The sequence below is a fragment of the Diadema setosum genome, chromosome 14 (genome assembly GCF_964275005.1).
Source record: "Diadema setosum chromosome 14, eeDiaSeto1, whole genome shotgun sequence".
Classification (NCBI taxonomy): Eukaryota; Metazoa; Echinodermata; class Echinoidea; order Diadematoida; family Diadematidae; genus Diadema; species Diadema setosum.
This window is the reverse complement of record NC_092698.1, coordinates 21,771,113-21,796,787: the sequence shown is the minus strand read 5'-3', so window position 1 is coordinate 21,796,787 and position 25,675 is coordinate 21,771,113. Positions and strand designations below refer to the sequence as shown.

The window sequence follows — 25,675 nt, the reverse complement described above, 5'->3', positions numbered from 1 at the left end:
TGCTCATTGTTTAGACAAAAAAAAAATGATTAGTCAGTATGTTCAAGGGCTCATTATTTTGGAATGCAGACTCAAGGCACACTGAGTGTATACTATTTGTGTGCTTACTCTTCCAACACATTCAATCCCATGTCACCTGGTAAGCTGATGATAATAATAATAATAATAACAATAATAATAATAACAATAATAATAATAATAATAATAATAATAATAATAATAATAATAACAATAATAACAATAATGATAATAATAATAATAATAAAATAATGATAATGATAATGTTGATAATAATAACAATAATAAAAATGATAAGAATAATAATAATTGCATTTATATGGCGCTTTATATGGGTGTTTCTAAGCACACATAGCATAGTATATACGGTACACGCATCTTACATTCTCTGTCAGTTTGACAATTTTACAAATTTTCAAATATTTGTCTGAGAAAAAATAATTAGCAACAATTAACAATTATCAACTAGTTAACTAATCAATTCATTAATTGATTGATTAAATAAAATTGAGGGTCCGCTTGGCTAGAGTGAGTGGCATGAATGTCACCACATTTGACAATCAAATTTCAAAAAGGACAGAGCAAGAAACACTTTATTTGTCTTTTGTTGGAGTTCTGCGCCAGGTATTGTAGGCATCATTCCAATCATAGATACCATTCTGGAATGATATTCTATGGAGAATGGATGTGTTCTACTAAGCAATTGTTGCTTCTCGAAAATACCAACAGCCATTTTGCCAATACCAAAAATGCATTTTTTTTTTTCCAGATGTACACAATCATATAAAAACATTGATTATATAAAACTACAGTACTTGGGAATAAAATTACCTTGTTAATGCCAGAAATAAAAACAAATAATAAAACTTTCGAAATGTACACTTTTATGTATACATTGGCACAAATACCACTCAACTGTGTCAACAAAACATGAAACTTTAAACTTCCTCATTTTGTACCAAAATTAATTTTGAAGACACTCACTGTGCCAAATTTTGACGATACTCTTTTTGTTCTTTTCAGTTGATTTTACTCAAGTTACATTTAAGGTAAACTTTAACTGGGAATGGCATTTGACCTTCATGATCAAACTTTATGTATCTCGAGGATTTGCGAAAGTATTCAAGTTCATGATATAAACAAATCATAAGAAAATTGAGAGGGAAAACAGACTCTTTGATAAAAGTGGAAAAGTTACTGGCTTTTAATAATGTACACTTAGTTGGGACTATGTCGGGGACTGGATGGAAGTCACATGGCCCAGACATGAAAAATTTATGAATAAGACATCATCATATCAGTTTACATGACTAGAATCTTCAATTTGGGTAAAAAAAAAAGACAGTTTAGGCAGTTAGGTAATACACGTCTATTTTAAAACTAAATAAACTAACAACTAAATAAATAAAAAAAACTAAATAAACTAAAAACCTAAATAAACTATGAGGTATTTTTCCTTGTTTTTTTTTTCAAACCTTATTCTTTGATTCTTCCTTCTTTCTTCATTATTGACTTTTGGCCTGGGGTAAATCAGGTAAACTTTTGATTGATAGATTTATTGCACAAGAAAGTTCTCTGTATTATTTGTGATACTGATTTTTATTTGCATACCAATTGTTTGTTTCACAAACATCAAATTATCAAAATTCATGATTTATATGATTCTCATTCAGGACAGCACAGATATAAATTCAATTATAATGACCTTCCAATAACATTGTCTGAAATATTGATCAAAGGCGGCGTTATCAAGCATTTCAATACCCTCTATCGAAACGCCTTTGCAAACGTCTTTCAGAACACATTTCTTGAGTTAGTGCGTTATCAACTCTGTTGTGAGTCGATTAGGTGGCATTGTTACTGCGCAGCTCCCTTGCACAGTTCGATCCGCGGAACGGAGATGCGTAGTTGGCAGTGGTCGGCTTGGGCAGGTCCGAGCTATCAACACGTTTCAAAACAACTTTGCTTTTTTCAACTCTACAGAAACGCGTTTCTGGCTCAAACACATATTTGCGATCGCACTTTTTTTTGGCATTTCAAAAATGCATTTCTAACCCCATAATCAGAACAGCTTTGCATTTATCAAAAACTGCTTGAAATTTGCTTGTAAACCTGAATTCTGCGGCAGAAGTGAGTTGATAAACAAACCCCAAAATAGTAATGTTCACAATTACCCGACAAGATAGTCAAACTCATTACATTTTTTTACTTTTTAATAGAACAGTGTCTGCTGAAAAAAAAAAGAAGAAAAAGAAGAAGGAAAAAATCACATTCACTGGGCCTAAACTCAGGAATTCATTGGACATAAGTTTCAAAGAAATACCTACAATTATCTAGTTTGCCGTAACTTTATGGAGATAATTCAGGAATAAGTTATTCAATAATTTATTCTGGGATTGGAATTTATTGGAATTTTGTAATACAGTGATACAAAGATGTTCTAATTGAAATTATCACCTCCTGCTTGATATCCTCTCCTCTCTACATCTCTTCTCTCCCTAATCATCTTAGCTTGTCTTATCTATTCCCTATATTTCTTATCCTCTCTTACCAACTTCTTCTCATAATGCACAGCTTAGGTTTTAGTTGTTGCTGTTTTTTTTTTTTAATGCCATTTTGGTATATACTTTGTTGTGTGTTTAATTGTGTCACTATCATGTGATTTAATATTGGGGGGGGGGGGAGCCCAAGTAATACAAGCTGTGCTTTGGATTAAGGCTCCCCACTCTGGCTGTTATGACAACTACATAGTTATCATTTGTTGTAAATATATAACATTATCAGAATAAACATTTCAATTATTTTTGTATGCCCATCCCCCCCCCCAAAAAAAAAGACAAAATGTTATTGTATACTAATAATCCTTGTCACTCAGTGATGTTTATTTCTTTGTTTTTGTGAACAAAAAAAAAAGAAGGAAATGATTTCTACTCAGTCAATCAATCAAACATGAATACATTGCTAGTAAACAATTCCTAAAATTGATACACAGTTGGCAGCAAAGTTTCAGAGTGTATTCAAATGTATGGATGTTTCATGTCAACTATTACCAGCCAGCATCCATTTGTTTACCACAGTTCCTTTGTGCTATCTACTATACAACATATTGCAACAAAGGTGCCAAGTTAGGCAAGGCCCACGTTAAACTATAGAGAATTATCATGGACAGGAGGTCATCACAGGCTGTGTGTGATTTTATGTCATACTGCAAATGCTACAGAGATATTAGAGCTCAGTTTGTTCAACTGCATACGCCATATATTTACTTACTGTAAAAGTGGATATTTTCGCGTGACTAATTTTTCGCGCTTGGCCAGGCCGGAAGAGTTTCGCGTGTTTTTAATTCCGCGGAATCAAGACATCACGCACAGGCACATATGGCAAGCAAAAATATTCGCATGCTTTTATTTTCGCGCTAGTTTCTGGTTGCGCGAAATGCGCGAAAATTTGAACACCGCGAAAATTTCCACTTTTACAGTAGTCTAAATTTTCACGAATCAGGCGTTTCCGACATTTTCGCAAGTGGTTAAATTTGCATTTGATGACATAAATGGTACCCTGGGGTACCAGAAAAAAATCGGCCATTTTGTTGAATTATTTATTTTTTTTTAGGGCTGTACCCTGGGTTACCAAAAAGTGGGAAATTAATTTTTTTGTGTGTGATTAATTCTTCAACATTCAATTATGGCCATTGTTCTTGTAAAAAAAAACCTCTTCATCCTGTAGTTTTCTCAATTAATCCCTTGTTAACGTTATGAGTAACTATTTTACAGTGTATCATTGATATTGTTTCATGCTGTTATGATACTTGTACACCCTGTATTATTATTTATATTGATTCCCCATGAAATAGCTATCTTGTGTACTGATGCTATCTATGTTCAACAGTCATAATAATTTCATGTATATTGGAGAAAAAACAATCCAATTGAATAATAAAAAAGAACATTAAATAATCAAATGTTATTGTCTTTTATGCATATTTTGTTCGGCACAAAGTGCACAAAGCTTACAAAATTACGGGATCGAAACTACGTCTACGAGATCGTAACTTTGGCACAGCTAGCGGGCTATTATAATAGTGCGTGTAGTCAGTGCATGAAGCGCTATACTGAGTATCGCACCGTACCACGGGTCAGTACAGTGCGCATACGTAACGCAGTAACTCTGCGGTTGTACTCGAGTGAACGTGAGATGGCGCTACACAACGTGGTACCCCGGGGTATCGTAGTAACCCGGGGTACCACGTTGTGTAGCGCGTGGTGCATCATTTGTGGAGTATCAGTATTGAACTGAGAAATGTATTTGAGTACTGCGCATTCATGTCAGATGAGAGTCATTATTTTCGCATGTTTTTAAATTCGCAAATAGCACCCAACTTGCGAAATTCGCTAAAATAAAAACCTCACGAAATATTTGCCGTATACAGCATATCTCTTTCAACGTCGTCTCTGAAAATGACTCAAATACAGCAAGATTTAATTTTAGTGCTGTGTTTCATTTCTGTTGCATGAGCTTCATAAAGATATTGTACCACATCTTCCAATTCCAATGAGCCCATATATCTGATAAGAAACTTCCATCAGCCCCCCTCCCCCCCCCCCCCGAACAAAAAAAAACCTTAAACAAAATACCATGACAAAATAAAACCCTTGCTCCAACAGTGATTGTACAATGTATATCTGGCTTTATTTTTGTTTTTCATGGAAGCATTTCAATATCATGCAATGCACACTGCACACACACAATGGGACATAGTACACCCAAACGGTTTCATCTTTGAGCACGCTTACATCAATGTTGTCTTTCAGTGATATGGGAAAGGTGACACAACCCCCATACTTTTCCTTTTTTTTTTCAAACAAAGCAAGTGATAAGTTCTCGCTCTGCTTTAATCGGGGCCCCCGCCTGTAAAGACATTATTAAACAAAAACAGAGAAACGAAACATGTCGGGACTTGCCTCGAAAGCAGTTCAATCTCAGGTCACCCCTCATGGAATCCCTCCACAGAAAAAAAGAGAGGAAAAAAAAAAAAGCGAGAGAACCGGGTCGAGATCATCTCCCCCTGCTCAAAATAGATTCCGAGACGAAATTATCCATCATTCCAGGGTATTGTACAGTGTGCAATCTTCCGGAAAGCGATTTCAAATGCTGTGCCCTCATGAAGCTGTATTGTGTCAGCGCGAGTTGAACAATGCGCGCGAGTGAGTCAATGTATCACACTCACACACAAGCTCTAATTCCCTCCATCCCCCCATCAGCCCCCACCCCCAGCCCACCCCCCCCCCCCTCCCACCACTTTCCCAAAAATCAAATATACCCAGTTTGCCATAAATTCATTCTGCTTGCCACTGGCTGAAGTCTACAAAACGGTGATGCGCCTCCCAGGGCATACTCTCCGAAATATCGCAGCGCTGGAAAATTTCACGAAGTAAATGCCTGTTTGGTGGTGGGGCCATGGATTTTAGAAGATTGATGGGGGTGGGGGGAATCTAACAAACCTGCAACATTTATGAAACTAGAAAATTAAATGGTAATGCATGCTGTGAGGCTATCAACATCATTTTCATCTTCATGATACCAGAGCTCTTTCATAATTGAAGGATTTCTTTACCTTTCCTGAGTAAATATCACAGTGATAATTGATGACATAGAGCCCCTGTTATGTACAGATATGGACTGCCCATTTATCAAATCTGACACAATGCTATTATACATGCATATCAAAAAGCAGTTAAACAGCACAAAAAAAAAAAAAAAAACTTACCACAAGATCTATTAATGGCAAAGAAGTCTTACTACATGTCCACGTGTGTCAACAATATAATCAACCGGGAATCTATTGAAAAACTTTACAATGTATGTGTACTGATGCCCACGATAGGTGAAATAAGGATTCGTGTAGGCCTAGGCCTACAATTGTATAGCCTCATCTGATATGATTCATATCATAGAAAATGTTCTTTACAAGTTGAGTGAATGACATGACTGGTAAACTGCTTAAAACTGATGACCATGCAAACTGCGATGATAATGTATGTGATGATGGTACATTCTGTAATGATCACAATAACAGTGATATCACTATTAAACAAAACATTGTAACATTCATTACATAAAAAACAACACTGACTGGGCAATGACAGGTAGTTATAACCCGCATATTTCTCATCAGTATGTCCCCCCCCCCCCCCCCAAAAAAAAAGAGAGGAATACTTAAAAGAAAAAAAAAATCCAATATTCTGTCTAGGTTTGTAAATCTGCAGTCAGGTAATTATACATCATGTTGCACACACGACTGCTCCAGGGGTTATGGCTACCGCACATGCAGGCCGGGAGAGGGAAAAAAGCAGGTCTTGATCTGCCGGACGGACGCATGCAACAGCAACGTGACATGACATACAAATACAAACTTCTGTTCCATACAGGGAAGCTGATATCTCAATACAGCCGGATCAAGGATATCATAATTTTGCCCTCGATTGGGGGGGGGGGGGGGGGGGGGGGAGGGGGGGAAGGGTTATGGGGAAGAGCTGGGAAGGGGTTGCTGTTAGAAGTCTGTTTGATGAAAGTGCTGTGCTGCAGGCACATATGATTGATAACAATCCTTCTGACAAAGTGTGGGTGTTCTTTCCTGCATTCTAACTCTAGTTTCACCAGAAATGTCCTACACATGAATAAGTTCTCCATATCCTGTTACCAAGCAACATGTGTAGACCCTGGGCTATAAATGCAGCAGCATGGATAAAATGGCTTTTAGCCAGAACATGCCTGCCAAGTTTTTAACAACTGTTAAGGGGAAGTATGGTGAAGGATAGACTACTCTTTATGGTATATATTTAGTGAGTCTATGTTTTTTTTTTAAAATCCGGACCTTCCATCAATTTTGCGAGTAGTTGAATAGTTATTTGCGATTGCAGAGTACATGTACAGTATTATCATGCATCCTTGTTCATGTATTGTGCACTGCATACCAGTACCTGTATGTGTGCACGTCACATTCATGTCGGGATCACAGTTAATATTTCCGCAAGTTCTTATATGTGCGACTAGCACCCAACTCGATATAAATTCACGAAAATAAAAACTCTACAATATACAGTGTACATGGTGCATACAGTACTGTTTCAAATGAGAGAGGTGAATCCATGTAATAAGGCATCACAACTTTCAAAAACATGCACAGAGTGCTCCACAGCACATGAGAGGCACAGCAATCAAAGGGAAATCCTGGACCTGTTGAAAGTTTGCCTGCACGGAAAGAGCAAAATTTTGCAAGCACAACAGCAAGACATTTGTTTATAAAAAATGGACTACACGTAAGGGAAATTGTGCAAGTTTAAAGATTTGCTGTTTTTTGCCCAACAGTTCCCGAACAGTTGATATGAATGTCCAAACGAGTGAGCTGATGACGTTATTATGCCATAATTTTCCATTGATTGTGCTAAAAAAAAGAAAAGAAATTCAATTATTCAGCTATAAAAAGTTTACAGCATACTGTACATGAAATGTAATTCTTGGCTGAGTAACTTGAAAATAATGATCAGTCAGATATATATTAGAATTTGAGACTGGGGCAATAATTGTGTTTAAACAAAAAAAAAAAAATAATTGATATTTCAAATGCTTTTGTACAAGTTGTATGGCACATTGTGTGGCAACAGCATTTTCAACTCACTACTTGCATTTGCACATACACATTGTATCTCTACTGATTGTTCAAGAACTGAACTGTGAAAATTAAAGACACTTTACAATTTCATAACTTCCATATTTTTTGAATGATTTTGATCAAATATTCACTGTTGCGCTTGCTGAATTTTACTCTTTCTTAACAGATTAAATTCCCCTTTAACTGTTCACTACAGCATGAACACATGTATCAATACCAATAATGACTCTTCAATGAAAAACAAAGTTTCAATAAACACCAACAGCTTTGAAGAGGGGGGGGGGGACCACAGATTGAACTTTTTGCCACTGTCAAAAGTTTTTGAATGTGGTACAAATAACAGATTTCAACAGGAAGAGTGAATTGTTTTATTTAATGTTGTAAAAAGCAGATTGCATGTCATTGTCAATACAATTGATCAAGTATGCATTCTCATTCGAGCTATGCATTACATGCATTTTCCATCTATTCAAATCACACAGAAAATGTGTACAGAGTATACAATCATGTACTATGCATTTCCTGTAAATGTTTCCTTTCTTGCCTCTTTCCGAATACAAATCTATATTTCTTTCACCAGAGATGAGCTTTATTGTAATAATGTTGTGCGCTGGACTGAAGTCCAGGTTCAAGCACTTCCCAGCAAAACTGAGATTTGGTTTCCGTGACAACTAAATCATGCATACAAATAAACAGCATTCTTTATGAGGCAGAAGCAAATTTAATACAAACAATCCTGGAGGAATAAAACATAATGATAGAACAGTTTATTAACAGATATGAAAGTTTGCACACATCTTTTGTTGAAATATAAGTTGCTTCTGATAATCATAGACCAGAGACCTTGCAGGAAGCTCATCTAACATAGCAACAATTAATACATGCAAACTGGACTCAAAATGCTGTATGCACCATATCCAATTTTTCATGAATCAGGACATCACAATAATGTGGCGAGTGGTTAAATTCATGATCTTGGAGTGCAGTAATAGATGAAGAAATGTGCACATGTTATGCCGCTTTCATGTTGAGATCAGAGTAAACATTCTTTAAATGTTGTTAGATTTGTGACGAGCACCCAACCTGCAAAATTCATGTAAAAAAAGAAACTCTAGCTTAAAATATAAGAATATGGCATTTATAGTATTGCACAGCATCAACTATAAAATTGGTTAGAGGGGCTGATTGCAGTTACAAGGTCAATACAATATGAAAAAAATGCATAAATTTCATATCCATACATATGAATACACAAGTCAAGGGGCCCATTGTTAATCTTAATAACCTTGGAAATGAAATGTTTACCAATGGCCAGAGCTCAGGTCATTGAAATAATTTTCTCATACAGAGATTCACCTTTTTTCATGACATGTAGGCCTATTGTTTGTTTGTTTGTTTTTTGTTTTGTTTTGTTTTTTCAAAATTATTTCATGCATGGAACACAAATGAGATTTATTCAAGCTTTGCAACAAATAATTATAAGTTGCATTTGACTGCCTTATGCCATGTGATCAACCACATGTAAATTTGCTTTGCCAGGTAACTGAATGTCAGTAAATATTTTTAATCTTTTATTTCATCTGAAGTTTGTTATGAATATCCCTAAAGCTTTTGTGCTGTGATAAAAACAATTTTCAAAGCATTATGACTGACCTTCCCTTGAACTCTCTCTCTATCAAACTACCAGACATAAGGTGAATAGACCAGTTTATTGACATATATAAAATTAAATGGTTTTCTACTTCTCGTCTACCCTCCCCCTCCCTTCCCATCACACTCCACCCCTGTGTATGACCTTGAAACAAGTTATTCCATTTGCTCGTTCCTACTCAATATTTTCAACACTTCTGGATTCCATTTCTAGTGATATTAGTGACTACAATGTTGGGAAAACCCTGCACTTTCTTATGACTGAGTAATGACTTCTATGGAAGTGTTTGAAGAACCAACACGCTGGGTGCATTTATCAGCTCACTTCTGGCGCAGAATTAAGGTTTCCAAACAACTTTCAGGGAGTTTGGGCAGTTGATAAACGCATCGCAACGCAACGCAATCACTGCCAACTACACATCTCAGATCCTCGGGTCAAACTGCGCAATGGAGCTGCGCAGTGACAAGGCCTCCCAATCGACTCACGACAGAGTTGATAAACGTAACAACTTTAGAAACGTGATCCAAAAGGCATTCACAAATGGATTTTGATAGTGGGTATTGAAACGCATTTCTAACGAGGGAAATTTGATAAATGCAGGCACTGCCCAGACAGATAGAGCAATACGATTACAGTCCAACCTTGATTATCTCACTTCAAATCATATCTCTTTTCTGAATCTCTCTATTATTCAGAAATGGACTGGCACACAAGTCTTTATGTTTCCAATGTGAAACTTCACTAAAAGAACTGAATAACAGTTCTCTTGCAATTACAAGAAAATTAGAAATCTGGGACATGAATGTTGATAATTATGACAGATGTGATGTGCATTGATACCAACCAGAATGCCGATGCTTGAAGAACAAAGACCGAGAGGAAAGGAGCATTTCCACTCATATTCCATTTCACTAAAATCATAAAACATGCACGTACTGTATCACGTAAATCACCATAGTAAATGGTAAATTAATAACGTCCTAGGTATGATACCCCAAAACAAGCATCCGGCTTGAGCACATATCTCACCTACACGTAAATCCAGCAATGTCACCAATCCAATGAGCATTGGTCCCGGACATGGCTGAATATTAGAGGACTAGTCCACCTTCATAGACATGTGGATTGAGTGAATGCAGCAATATTAGTATAACATATCAGTGAAAGTTTGGGGGAAATCTGACAATCCGTTCAAAAGTTATGAATTTTTAAAGTATCTGCACAGTCACTGCTGGGTGAGAAAACTGCTACAATGTATGATGACACATGCGTACAACGCTATAGGGAAAATATAAAGAGAATTTCACAAAATCTTACTTGGTGAAAAAAGTGTGCATTTCCTCCACTCGTCACTGACGTATGCTAAGGGTAATATTATTCCCCCCTGCCTTCTGAAAGGGGGAGTCAAGTGTTCTTTTATTATTCAAGAAAAGTGAAAATACGTTGAATTTTCTCTATATTTTCTTTATATTGTTATACACATGAGACATCACAAGCTGAAGTAGTCTTCTCACCCAGCAGTGACTGAGCAGAAACTTCAAAAATTCATAACTTTTAAACGGATAACCTGATTTTCCTCAAACTCTTGCTGATGTGTTCTATTAATATTGCTGCATTCACTTACTCCACATGCCTATAAAGGTGAACTTGTCCTTTAAACTGAGGTTGGACTGGACTGCTTACCTCTTGTACGATGCCTCTTGCTCCTGGTTCCCCGAGGGTAGCTGGAGGTAGAGCCACAACTTCTCCTTCTCTCCCAGCTTCCTCACGTCCGCCTGACGACCACAACGGGGGGATGCGGAAGAAAATAAAACAAAGGATGAAAAAAGGAAAAGCAAGGAGGGAGAAAACAGAAAGGACAGGGTGAATTCCCTAGTCAGTCAAAAACAACAACAACAACAGCAACAACATTCAACACAAAACAGATCCATTTAGACTTTTGTGTAGGATACAACAATAGCATTTTCGCGACTGCCGTCTTAAAAAGGGTTGAAGTTCAATGCAGGGCCCACATTCAAGTTGACTTCAATGAACAGCTAGGCAAATCACACTCAGGAGATGGAAGTTTCCCATGCTTAAATAGAAAGGTGACACAAATTCAGCCCCCTTTCCCCTCAAATGTCACCGTTGCTTGGCTATCACCAGACTGCAATAATTTGATGGGAAGGATTTGTCTGAAAAATGCAGTGAAGCTTAATGCTGTCACTGCTGCATAATCAATGATGACTCAGGAGTAAATCCTTTGTCTAAATCACCCAATTGTCCAAATAACAAGAGGTCAGAATTTTTTTGCACCACCATGCCGCAGGACAAAGTTGGGGCTATGTTGGGTTCAGTATGCTGGCAGTCTAATATAGAGCTTTTGCTGAAAGTTGCTTTAAAAGAAACCCATTGAGGACCGTTTGATTTTGCTACAACACACATTTCCCATAGACAACTACCCGAGTATATATACTCGGGACTCGTCCTCGATGGGTTAAGGGAGGACAAGTTCACCTACAATGTAATACATATACATGTGTGTGGCAAGGTGGTGTGTGGATTGAGTGAATGTAGCAATATCAGTAGAACAAATCAGTGAAAGTTTGAGGAAAATCGAACAATCCGTTCAAAAGTTATGAATATTTGAAGTTTCAGTGCCACCATCAGTAGAAGAGAAGACTACTACAGCTTACGATGTTGTATGCGTAGAATGATATAAAGAAAATATAAAACGAGAATTCCGTAAAATGTCTTCTTTCTTTTTAGAGTACACATTCTGTTGACTAATTAATGACATAAGTTACGGACAATATTAGTCCCCCTGATTTCTGAAAGAGGCAAGTCAAGTGCTCTTTTATTATGCGAAAAAAGGGAAGATATACATGTATATTGAATTTTCATTCTTAGCATGTGACATCACAAACTGCGGTAGTCTTCTCAACCAGCAATGGCGGTACTGCAACTTCCTAAATTCATAGCTTTTGAACAAATTGCCTGATTTTTCTGAAACTTTCACTGATGTATTCTACAGATATAGGTGCATTCACTCAGTACAGGCACTACACATTTAATACATGCGGATTCCATAACTGGTAACAAGGATTTGTTGTTACCTGTGGTTACATTTCACAGTACATTACTAAATTGCTTCCCTTCAGTATTCAAAGAAGAGCTTAATGCACAAAGTCTAAAACATGCATTCTATATAAATGTTTGAGGGGAAAAAAGCCACAATTTTTATCCCATTTACATGGTCAAAATAGTGTGCCTTGGAACGTTGCTGTGATATTTTTCCATTACGTAAGAGTTCCCATCTGAGTCCAAATCAAACAAAAGTAGGTGCATCCAACATGAGTGTACATGCCTACATGTAGGTACCTACATGTATTTGTGGATCATCTGTTAGCAGGCATATCAAGAATTCTAATCACCATCATTGTTATCATTATAATCATTGTTATCATCATCAAATGATAATGATAATAATAGTAATAAAATGTTTATGACTTTTCTATGGTATTTCACATGAGCTGTGTGGTTTTTTTTTTTGTTTTGGTTTTTTTTTTGACAGTCATTTTGCCTTGTTTTTATCTCCAGGTCCATCCACACTGACGTACCATCAGAATTGGCATCCATACCAAGCACTGACTGCACACGCGTGTGGCCATGTGCATTTCCCTGCTTGAGTAAACCGACCTCCTTTCGTCTCACCCTACAGGGAAAGTTTTGAGCATAATAACTGCAGCACTGCCGGCTGGCATGCTTTGCACACGAGGCTGCCATCCACTCGATATTACGTCGACGGCCGCTTTTTGACGAAAAGATGGAGACACTGCCTCTAGAAAACGATCGTTAGCCCCCCCCCCCCCCCCCCATCATTGACATGTCACATGACTTTTACAAGCGTCCTACGCACGTGCATTACACAGTCAATTCCCGACAGCCCCTTATGGCCGCAGAAGACTTGACCTCCATTGGGCCTAAATATGATTTGCAAATCATTTTTTTTTTTTAAATGAGCTATGTTCAATTCTTCCACCATATTTGTGCTAACGACATTTGTGCATGACATAGAAAAACTCTAAATGGGGTCCATATATTCCTTGCCATAATTCACTGCTGCCTTCCTCGTCATCATTGTGCATCTCATGGAACATGAAAGTCATTCTTGTGTCTGCCCACCCCCCCAAAAAAAAAAAAAAAAAATGGAAAAAAGAAGCCATTCAACTTACGAATCTAGGACACCCATACCACTAATGACATTACTGCTTTTGGCACCCTCGGAAGGGTGGAATGGAATGACAACAACAAAAACAAATTGGTGGTATGCAGCGTATAAGTATCAAATCTGAACATATTTTTCATATCAAAAACAAAATAATCCTCACCATGGTGCCCACTATGCATGTGGAAACAGGAACATATTGTGGAGCAGGCCATATAGTCACACTTCAGATTAATGGTGTTGAGCCTGTACAGGAATATTTGCCTGTTTTCACACACACTGAGAATGCCTTAACCCTATCTCTGTCACATAGACGAAGCCAGAATGTTCAGACATTTTGCAGTGCGGAGACATGGGATTGTTGTTGGCCAGTTCTGATTGTTATTATTGACATTAATGTGTCATGTTATACATCATTTGAAAGCTTATAATGGTCTATACTTTCATATCTCATAATAATCTGAGTGAGGGCGTCCTCAAATTTTAAGTAGGACGCCCTCTTATGTCACATAATTATCTTTTCAGACTTACTTGTACATGTTACCACCTAATTTTCTCACACAATATGCTCTTATACCCCAAAAAGGTCATACAAATGTTATAGAGAATTTATTCAGCTTTCAGATGATGTGATTTTTTTTGTCAGTAGCATTAGTACTTTTCATTTGATGAACAAAAGTGTGTGGCAAGTACAACCTACATTTTACACACTTCGCACAATTTCTGATTTTATGGATGAAATGTTGGCATGAAAGTAGATAAAGCATGCTAACATCTAGTCAGGATTGAAATATTAATTGATTATACGACTTTTACTTGTAGTGTAGATTATTCTTGTCCTATAATATTGCCATGTATGGTAAGATAATCTAAGGGTAAAAATTGTCACTGAAAATATTCAGTCTTCAGAGTGTCCATTCCTGTCGAGTATATGCTAGACTCCTTTGCACTCTCCTCATTGAACAGAATTGAACCATCACTGTGGTCATTTGCTTTATGATAAACCTACATTGAACATAAGTTTCACAAAGTAACGGTTTATTGGATAATAATGATCAACAGTCAAACATACCTCAGCTTCTAAGCTTCAGGTAGGAGGCTACTGTACCCTTATTGCTCCTAGCACCCTGCCCCGCTAGCCCCGGCTAACTAGAGACCCATTGCACCTCTGTTAGTGCTGAGTAAACAGCTACAACTGCTGCACTGAATGTGCAGTGTTCATTTATTCTACAGTTCATTTATGAGGCCGATATCACTAAAACCAAACCCCTTCACAGAATTCAAAGATGTTGAAAAATCCCTATCCTGAATGTTTTCACTTCATATTTTACTATATTGACTTAGATAAAATGGATGAAAATTGACCCATGTGTACGATCTTTTCATCGCACACGGCGATCTTATTACAGCCCCACATATACAGATTCGTGTAAGTTCTCCACACAAGAAACCTATAGCAAAACTGTACACAATACATTGCAGTCTGAATGCAAATAAACATGGGCGGGGCCACCACAATTTTTTTTTTACTTTGGGAAGGCTTTCCTGATTGGTTGAAGGTGGGGAAGCTTTTTTGCACACTGGATATCGTTTCCTTACACTGTCAGCCAATCACGAATGAGTTTGTAGAGTGGTAGTGTCATAGCCTTTGAAGTAATCTGTCAATCAAAATAGGGCCAATTTAATCGGCCCAAGCATTTACATGGCAGGTTTTGGGCCGATTTACTCGGCCCGTGACACAGATAGGGTTAATTTGAAACACGATTTTAATGACGCATTTTGGCCATGTGTATTCATCTTGGAATCATGGTCCAGAGGTATTTTCCAATCACGACTCTCCAGAATTATGGAACGAAACAGTCGTGTGTGTACGGATTGACCTCCAAATCGTCTTTTTTTTTTGGGGGGGGGGGCAGAGCTTACAGTGACCTTTCAACCACGCTCCTCAAATGCTCACACTGCAGTCAAAGCATGTGCTACTTGCTGCTAAAGGGTGATTGATGGAAAGTCGGAAAGAAGCCACAATTCCTCTCCCTGCTCTGAAATTGAAAACAGCAGAATCTGCACAGCCTTCCTCAGTTGAGTATACGGACAATAATTTTAATCGTGATTGTCATCGTAATTGTAATTCAGCTTTGAAATTACGTTTTTAGGTTTTACGTTACCTGTGTGAAAAATAATTTTGATAATCTCATTTACATTTGTACATCATTCATTCCACAAGCCTGTTCACGTAAGTCGATATGCTTTAAAGCTTTCTTTGAAATGAATTCACCACTTCTGCCACTTCCATCTTCTCTGCTCATTTAAAATGTCATCCGCTCCCATCTCCACACCCAGTGGACATCATCGTGACACAGCGCTAGCTCTTGTATCCAAAGGTATTCACAAGGTGTGCTGCTGGCAGTGGAAACTAGATGCTAATTGGGAGGATAACCTGCAATATTGCCCCCTTTGATGCATCAGCATATTGATGACTATTAGTCAAACAGTTCCATAATTGACTAGTTATATCTCAAGATGGTGTGTATGTTGATAAGCAAGCTAGTCGAGCAGTATGACATTGATCATATTCACCGGCGATAAGGCTGCACTTATTTTTAACAAATATAAAGCAGTAAAGTCGGGGTGAGGCCTATATGCCAGTACTTGGCAAATTACTGTCTTTCCAACTTGAGAGAATCATCTACCTAACCAACACACATAATCATGTATATGGGACTATGCAATGAGCGATGCAATATCAACCACTGGATTAATCAATTTTACAGACAATGCTATGTTCTGCAATCAAGTGACAACATGTTTGGGGGTTTGTTTTTTCACTACCTACTTTAAATCACTGTCGCTGGTACGTAAAAAAAAAAAAAAATGGTCTAAAAAAAGAAAGCACAGTGTGATTACAAGTTGGCATGCCTAGGCAGCCATAACGGCGATTGCCATCCTGCAAGCATCACACAATAGCAGTATCTCATGCAATACTCGGCTATTGAATATTGAATAGTACAATGTGTATGAATGAAGATACACCGGTAATCTGCTAGTGCTATTGAATAGTGTGTATGAGCGTACACACGCTCAGTCATTCTTCACAATAGGGTCCTCCACACAGAAATATCATTCAAAATCCTGATACGCAGTTTGCATCAACCGGAAAAACATAAGATAAAACAAACAGAAATCATTGTTAGGAAACATGTGTAAACACACAGAAATGACAAAGCTTCTTAGCAAAAATAATACCTGGGGGGCATTTCATGAAGGAACTTGTCGGATAAAATGTCCGACAAGTCAATTATATCCGACAAGTTCAGAGAAATCAGCCAATCAGACTAAAGAATTTCTCAAAACTTGTCGAATATTTTATCCGACAAGTTCCTTCATGAAATGCCCCCCTGGTGTAGTGTATAAGTGTATAATGACATACAGCCTCAATATTGTAAATTTGTTCGTGGGATCAGCCTTGAAAGGCCAATGGACTTCTGCTGATTTCCACCGCCATTTAAAGTAGAAATTCAAAGAGCACGAAACACAAATTTGATAAGAAAATATTGAATTTGAACATCTGTCCTAGGTGTACACAAAATATCGAGAGAAAAGAACAATCCCAACTATTTTTGATTAATTACTGAAATCGGACGAAAAAGTGAACCCGAAATGCCCCGATGAACGGTCTGCCGATACCCCTTCCAGATGACGTCACGCACTGGATTGGTACTCTGAAAGTACACGTTCGCTCCATAGACTACTACCGTGAATTGTTTTCAGTGTTGTGTTTAGGAGCCTAGCAAGTCCAATTATTTAGTTTATTAGCAGTTTTCTTGCATGTCTCCTTGTAGTTCACAGTTTTTCCTTACATTTCATCCTCATAAAGTATGAAATTTGTGAATGCTAGCGGCGCATAAAAGAGATTTCTTTCAGACGTTTTTGTCCGCATTTCGGTTCCGTGCCTTCAAAAAGTAGATCCGGTCACAGCAAGCTGGATGGTACGTCTCGCTCTCAGCTGGTCTGCATCGGCTGTTCATGCACTGTGCTGGTGTGTGGTTCGCACTGCGTTGTGTGTGTTTGCGTGTGTGTGAATATATTAGTGTTCGTGCTCTGATTTCTTCCTCGGTCTAGTGAGAGCTGTGCGTAAACACGTGTGTGTATGGGAACATGTACTACCTGTACTATTGTACATACATTGTACTTCGAACATGTGCGCCAGCTCCATGCCCCCTCGACGTTCGACGCAAGACTCCCTGCAGCTGATCACTCGCTCTCTATGCATGTCTTTGTTTGTAATAATAATGGATGAACGTACATAAACTCAATACTGTACGAGTAATGTTCGCCACACGTAATCTGTGTATTTCGTATACTGTTCTACGAAGCGAATTGCTACTTACAGAGGTGGAAGAATGAGTCGTGAGGAAGTACTTCTTTTTCCACATTTTTTTTTTTTTGTCTAAACCGCCGCCGTCATGCATCGTACATACTGATCGTCGAGACTCTAAATCGTACTGAGCCGTATGTTATACTGTTTTTCATTTTTTTTTTACGCCAAGGCAGACATCAGACATTTACTTTACCATCAAACACAGCTGAATGTTACTGTTATTCATTTCGAAATGTTATAGCAAATATCCGACATTTACTTTAGCATCATATGGAGCAGAATGTTGCTGCTATTCACTTCCAAACGAAAAAGCAATCATCTGACATTTATTTTGGCATCTTCCGGAGCCGAATGTTATTGCTATTTACTTTCGAAAGTAAAAACAAACATCCGACATTTATCTAATCATCGTACGGAGTTGAATATCATTGTTATTCATTTCCAAACGTTACAAGGGATCATTCGACATTTACTTTTAGCATCTTCCTGAGCCGAATGTTATCCTTATTCATTTCCGAACGCAAAATCAAATATCTGACATTAATTTTTGCATTGTAAGGAGCTGAATCTTACCGATATTCACTCCAATTATTTTAGCATCTTACGGAGCCGATTGTTACCGCTGTTCATTTCCAACAGTAAAAGCAAACATCCGACTTTTTTGGTGGCCCGATTGGGCCACCAAAATCTTCATTTCTGAAATATTGTCGGCCCGACGTGCATTTTTTGGTGGCCCCGGGCCACAGTTAGTGTCGAGCCCTGTCTAATGAATGTAGATGATCGCAAGTGTAACAATGAAATATGATTCGTCCCCCCCCCCCAAAAAAAAAATAAAAATAAAAAAATAAATTAATTAATTAAAAAAATGCAAGAATGTTTGTGATTCCATAGCTGCGTTTATCCGGACATGAATCTAAAAAAGGAGTTACAAAACCTCTTTATTATTATCATTATTATTATTAACGAACCATCAGAAAATCAAAGCTAATCTTACCTTCAGATTAACATATTTTTTTCTTTTTTCATTGTCGAATTAGCAAACCTTCAGAATATCGACTCTCGAGCTAGCTTGTTTCATTCGGATAATAGATAACAAACCATAATTATATTTGTCGGATTAACAAACATCCGCACATGCAATATGCGTGTTTCGAAATAACTACCGTCGGGATAGTGAATCTTATTCTGTTTCGGAATAACGAGCACCACGCAAAGAGACGCGATGCTAAACTAAAATTCAAACCTATTTTTTTTTCTCCTTTTTTTACCACCCGTCTATACATGTTTTCTGAACATTTCCTTATGCCCGACTAAAAAAAAATAATATTTGCACGTTACTGTGAAAGTTCGTTTATCCGAAATTATATAATATAAGAGGGTTTGTTAATCCAAACATTTGTAGCATTATTCTGAAGTTTGGGTAATGTGAAAATCGGGAAAAGGCTTGTTAATCTGAAAACGAATTGAATTTGTTCCCAGATTAAATTTCTTATTTCTTAAGTTTTAGATCAGCGAACCTTCGGAATAAACAACTTTTAGAGTAACAATCAGGAACATGTTTTCTCTTTTTTTCATAACTCAGAATAGAAATAATGTACAAAATGGAGAAGTATTAAAAGCAGGAAAATAAGGCATTTCAAGTTTAACACTGTTTATTTATTTCATTTTTCTTTATCCGTAAGTACAAACAATTCTTACAAGAAATAGAAAAGGAAATAGAGAGAAAGAGAAAGAGAGAGAGAGAGAGAGAGAGAGAGAGAGAGAGAGAGATAGCCCTATTTTAGGCAAATTAAATGAGAGAAATAAAGAATCATTACGTTTGTAATCCTGGCTGGGTCTTCGACTTGTCAAACATTTTCCCTGTTCATTCCTCCAGGCCCCAGACTGTTCATGACCGCCAAGAATGTGCCAGTACGCGCGGTTTCTGTTTTTGTCAAATGGTCTCTCTCCTCTACCCCCCCCCCCCCCCATCCCCAAGTCGGGCACCTTGCCGTCGTGGAATTTTTATTGTTTCTTGGTAAACTTGGTGTTCACTTTTGACCGCGCGTTATTGATTTGTGTTATTTTTATCTTGAATCGCGCACTGTGCTCGGTATCCACATGGAGCACGCACAACCAGTGACTACCCGACTCATGTAGGCAGCTAACGGCGAGCAGAAAATGGCAGTTTTTTTTTTCTGCTGTCGCTATTTTCTACTGCCAAAATAGGCTAATACATCGTATTGGAATAAAAACTTTGTTCGATATCGATGAGCGTTGATGTGGCATCGTAATGCAATACCCGGGCTTCTTCAAGTAAGTCAGTGTTCGACAGTTGTTGAAATCGTGACATCGCTAAACAGTAATTAGTTTTGGGCTTGCGTGTGCATGATTTCATGGGTTTGTTGAAGGGAAAATGTGGAGAAAGAAGGTGGCTTCAAAATTATTTGTCTGCCCGATTCGGGCAAGCATTTTTCTCCTTTTTCAGAACACTTGTACGACTTTGATTTTCACTTGCCCGAGCAATCGGGAAGTGCTTATGTCCGCCCTGCTATTAGACCTTGCTCGCCTAGTATTGTACCTCCTTGGTCTGACCGGTTTGAGGTCAGCAACTAGTCAGACGCAATGGCGTGATAGCTATCATAGCAGATGTCATTTACGGAAGTTTTACGAGCGTGTGCACACTGGTGAAGCAGTGATGTAATTACTCGCGAAAACACCGAACCTTGTCGATGTCGAAGATTCCACTCCTCTTCCCACCTCCCTGGTCAGAATGTCGTCGTACAATATTACAGTATCGGGCGCGAACGTAAACAAACACACGTGGTTATGCAAAGCATGGCAATTACGAGTAGTTCACGTCTATGTTCCTACGCCAATGAAAGTACTTCCATGACTTGGCTAATCACGTAACAGGCCAGGCACGCAGGCAGTGAGGATGGTGGTGCGGCGAGCGGCTACCAATGCGGGTCGGAGCAGTAGAGCCACTTCACCGCGGATTAATACAAGCACATACTGCATGCGAGCAATCGCGAGCTACGAGACTGGGCTGCACAAGTTGTTATCTCGATCCTTGTTTTAAAATCTCTCCTATTTTGATATTTCGCCATTTTTCGTAAGTCTGCTTGTTATAGTCAACATCACCATGTCTTAGATTATCAATCCTGTCACGGACATCCTCATGATTTCCAATTAAACGCTTCATATGACCAGTGAAACTTGAACGTGCTAACATTACAAACGTAAGAAAAATAAGATTACCTAAGTAGCTTGAATTCCTGAATATTGACGAAAATATCTGTAAGAATTACAAAAAATCGAGAGAGAAATGTTTCTTCATTACTATTAAACCATAAAAAGTTATATTTCGTTCAATTCGACTTTTACATAAGGAAATAAAATGCAAAAGAATCAGGTTGTACCTCCGTTAACATTGTACACACATTCACTGGGCAGAGTCCGCAAATCCAGTGCGTGACGTCAGGCGAAGCGGGCATCTTTCCTGACGAATTGGCCCTTATCAGGCTCCAGAAAACCGCAGTTTTTCGTGAGCGTTTACTTCTTTCTAGCAACGCGAAAGCGAGGTAACAAAATTCCATTGCCTTCTATGTCTTCTGAGCTTTCTACTGATGCCTAAATTGCAGAATTTAATGATCTCTTTGAATGTCTACTTTAATTTAATTGTTATGTCAATCTTCAACACACACTCTTTAACTATGATTATGTACTTACCCGAAATAATTTTTGGTTTGTAAATACATATGTATATGTTGATATATGTATATGTATTGATTGATTGTCTATCTGTATGTTTTTTAACTGAACTTGTAGAAATAAATTATTGAATCAAGTTTTGATCAGAACAAAATCATCAATTTTTTATTTTTTTCAGCAATTTTTTGAAGTCAGGATGTGGCTTTTCTGGCACTGCGGCCTCATTGCTGGCGAATATGGTAAACTGAGCAATAAGACGGGCACAACTGTTTGGATATGTCATATAACACAATTGCGTAGGACAAATCATCATCAGTATTAGGGGTAACCTCTCTATTAAAGGTCCAGTTTACCTTTGGGAGCAGTGATTTTAAAAATATCATTTGATGCATATTTGTAGGTCTGTTGTATCACAAAACATCCTACCATATAAAATTTTCGCAATAAAGCCTACAATATAAGGAGATATCAGTATATTTCTCAATAAACCTAACTGTAGACGGTTTAAGCTAGAAGCATTCTTATTATAACTATTGTTTACATTTTGTGTAATTAACAATACGTAACATCGATTATATGGATTCATTTTTTACAGTGGTTGTTTCTATCCATAACTCACATCTTAGAACTATTTTAAAGCACTAATGCTGGGGTTTTGTTTTATGTGCAAATGGTAAATTATGCCTTTAAGTTTAAGATCCTGACCCTCTCCATACAAAAAACAAAAAACAAAAAACAAAAACTACACAAAAAAATCATACGGAAATCATAGAATCAAAAGACTATCTATTACAGCAAAACTGCAATATCTTACATATTTATCTGAATGTATGATAGGATTACATGTACCACACACAGTATCTAGAGCATCGTTTTTGCAGTGTTCACTTATTTTCTTTTCTTTTCTTTTTTTTTCTTTTTTTTTTTTTTGAATGGGTAAGCACAATCTGGGGAGGAAGAGTTTTCATATTGCTGGATACCACAGTGCTATAAAAAGCATTTTACAATTATTCTTAAAATGATGCTCTTCAAAAAAAAAAAAAAAAAAAAAAGCTGTCATCTCTTTACCACTGGGTGAGGGACTTTGTATTAACTGATGACAAAAAGACCAAGTTACTTCTGTATTTGAAACTGTTGCCCACTTACTATGAAAGTTTTTGTACTTTTGATACCGGACTCTTTCATTTCGTTTTCTCAAACTGGCATTCATTTTGTACACATTACGTACACGGATGTCTCACAGGGACATCGAGTGCCACTGACGCTGCCAAAGATAGCCTTTGTCAAGGAAACACGCAGAAACGATGACTATGTCGGTTTAGGGGAACTAACTGTGCATTGATTATTTCAGATTGCAGTACGAAATAGAATCATGACTAGATGTCGAGTTTAATACTGCCCTGGGGAATTTTGCTGCAAATTTTAGGCTAATTCACAATCACCAAAACAGTTTTCAAAGTACTGCATCATGTGTTTCTTGGAAAGGCACAGGATGTAGCAGTAAAGCCCCGGTGATGTTTATAAAGAAACTATTACAAAATGATAATTAGAAGAAAAAAAAAAACCACAGTCTTCAATTTTTTTTTTTTTTTTAAATCCCATGCTCCAACTTGCTGCTATAAGCCATGGGGCAGGGTGGCTGGGGGTCATGCTAGGGTCAGTATGTAGGCATGGGCAGTTTGGAGATTCACCAGTTTGTATTTAGCCCTGGGAGCCATTGCAGACGTGGGTGAACAGTGGAAAATAAAATTGCCTGAGGCATTGCGATTCAGACGCAAGTAATTGTGATATGTGTGAATGCAACTTGTGATTCCATGAGAAAAACTATGAAAGTTTGTTTGGGGGATACTCACCAAGAGGCTCTCCACTTTTTGCTTTGCATCAGGGCTGTAGAATGAATGAAAACAAGGATACAACGATTAGTTCATCAAATCAAGGCAAACATAATAATCACTACAGAACAACTATCAACTCCTTCTTTACTTTAAAGGGACCGTGCAGTTCTGGTTGAGACCTAATTTTAGGTTTCTAACATCTTTTGGTGAGATAATGAGAAACCTCTTATGAAATATGAATGAGCATGTAATTCTATGAGGAATTCAACGTTTATTTGATGAAAATTGGTTTTGAAATGGCTGAGGTATCCAAAAAGAGCAATTCTAATAAAGTGTGGGACCCACACTTTATTACGATCGCTTTGTTTTACTTTGTTTTTTGATGTTTCAGTCATTCCAAATCCGATTTTCATCAAATAAACTTTGAATTCCTCTTATAGTGGTATATTCTGTACTATATCATAAGTGTTTTCTTGGTATCTCGCAAAAAGTTAAAAGCCCAATTCTCATCTCCACCAATACTGTACCATCCCTTTAACTCAGTTGTCCGAGGCAATAAAGGGGTGGTTTAATAGCTGTTCATACGTGCCAATTTTGGCAACTGGGAGATACATGTATATAAATAAATGTTTGGTAATGCCCTCAAGTGTCCATCATGGAAGGATGATTGGTAAAATCAGCATCAATGATCGGTATTCTTCTTAAAAAATAAGGGGAGGGGGGTCTCAGAATTTCTGCAATGTATAGCGTAGATACTAGAGAATAGGCTCAATTTCTAGGTACCTATTCTCTTGGAAATAAAGATGCACTAGCTTATTTCATAAATCAGTGGAACTGGATGTACTTATCATCTTAAGGAATGAGGCCATTATCATAACATTCAAAATTTAATTTATGCATCCGAATCTCACCAATCAATCAATTGAAGGCGGTGCACTATGCATTGTATTATGTATAACAAGCATGCATAGCCACACTACGCTAAGAATGTTTCATACCAACTGTGACACGTACAAAATATGCAAAGATTAACTACAGTTTGTATGAAATGAAATGACAACATTGTACCACTTGGTGCAGACTTGTTTCAGAGCTTTGTCAGTTAAAATCTGACAACCTCTACACGTACCTGGGCAAAAATTACCCCTGAAAAGAGCAAAGCCTATTTACAGGCACATTACTCACTATTTTCCCCAGTGCTTACTAGTAATTGTTTGGTTGGCTGGACTTGTGTGTGTGTGCGTGTGTGTGTGTGTGTGTGTGTTTGTGTGTGTGTGTGGTGTGTCTGTGTGTGTGTGTTTGTAAGACTTATTAAACAAGGGAGGCATCAGGAGTTTACAAAAGATGTGAGCTGACTATCAGGAAAAATCTAATACAATACCAAACTACGGGAGTGCTCCAAGAAAGCAGACCTCCGCCAAACAGCCCTGATTAAAATATTATCATTTCGTAGGGAGCATCTTCAACAAGAAAATAGAGGTATAGAGACGTCTAAACAATACAATTGGTGAAAATCTGATCATCCCCTGTTAAGTTACTGGGAGATTAAGCTTAGTTTTATCCTTTATGACCCTCTATGATCTTTGACCCTTGACCTCATGAACCCAAATATACCTGATTGTCTTACTTTATTATGAACACACTCTACAAGTTTGGTGAAGATCTGATCACCCATTCTTGATTTATTGGGAAATTAAGCTTATTCTTTGTACTTTGTGACCCCTATGACCTTTGAACTATGACCTCATGACCCCAGATCTGACCTTTTTTCTTTCTTACCTCATTATGAACACATCCTGCAAATTTTGTGAAAATTTGTTCATCCATTCTACATTCATACAAACAGAAAGACAAACACACTGAACAGAAGACATAACTCCCAGCAGCAGGTTTCACCTAGTGGCAGAGGTAATAGCCCTTGAGTGCCCAGACTGAAAATACAATAAAATCTTCAAAATCTAGCTCATCATTTCATCTTTCAAAAAAAAAAACTTTACTGACTTTAAGGAACCAATTAAGTAAAAAGAGCTTGCCAATTAAATTGTGATTAATTGCAATAACCAGGGCAATGGGCAGGAAATAATGATTTGAAAAAAAAATCTGCATCTCTGGTTGTTGCCATGGTAACTTCAATTATTGCAATCTACAACAATCATAAGCATCTTCATAAAATCATTCCTTGTGTCTTACTAGCGATGCCTTCTGCAATCAGTTGCAGAGA

General features: G+C 37.6%; 1 protein-coding gene across 1 annotated transcript in view; it reads right to left on the bottom strand.

Moving 5' to 3' along the window:
- The window catches only part of LOC140237754 (uncharacterized), an 89,297-nt gene that overhangs the window by 21,027 nt on the left and 42,595 nt on the right, over positions 1-25,675 (bottom strand). The window contains exons 2-3 of the mRNA XM_072317683.1: positions 23,473-23,506; positions 11,025-11,116 (exon numbers count right to left, since the gene is read on the bottom strand). Coding sequence (XP_072173784.1) covers positions 11,025-11,116; positions 23,473-23,506 — 126 coding nt within the window. The remainder of the gene's footprint in view (positions 1-11,024; positions 11,117-23,472; positions 23,507-25,675) is intronic.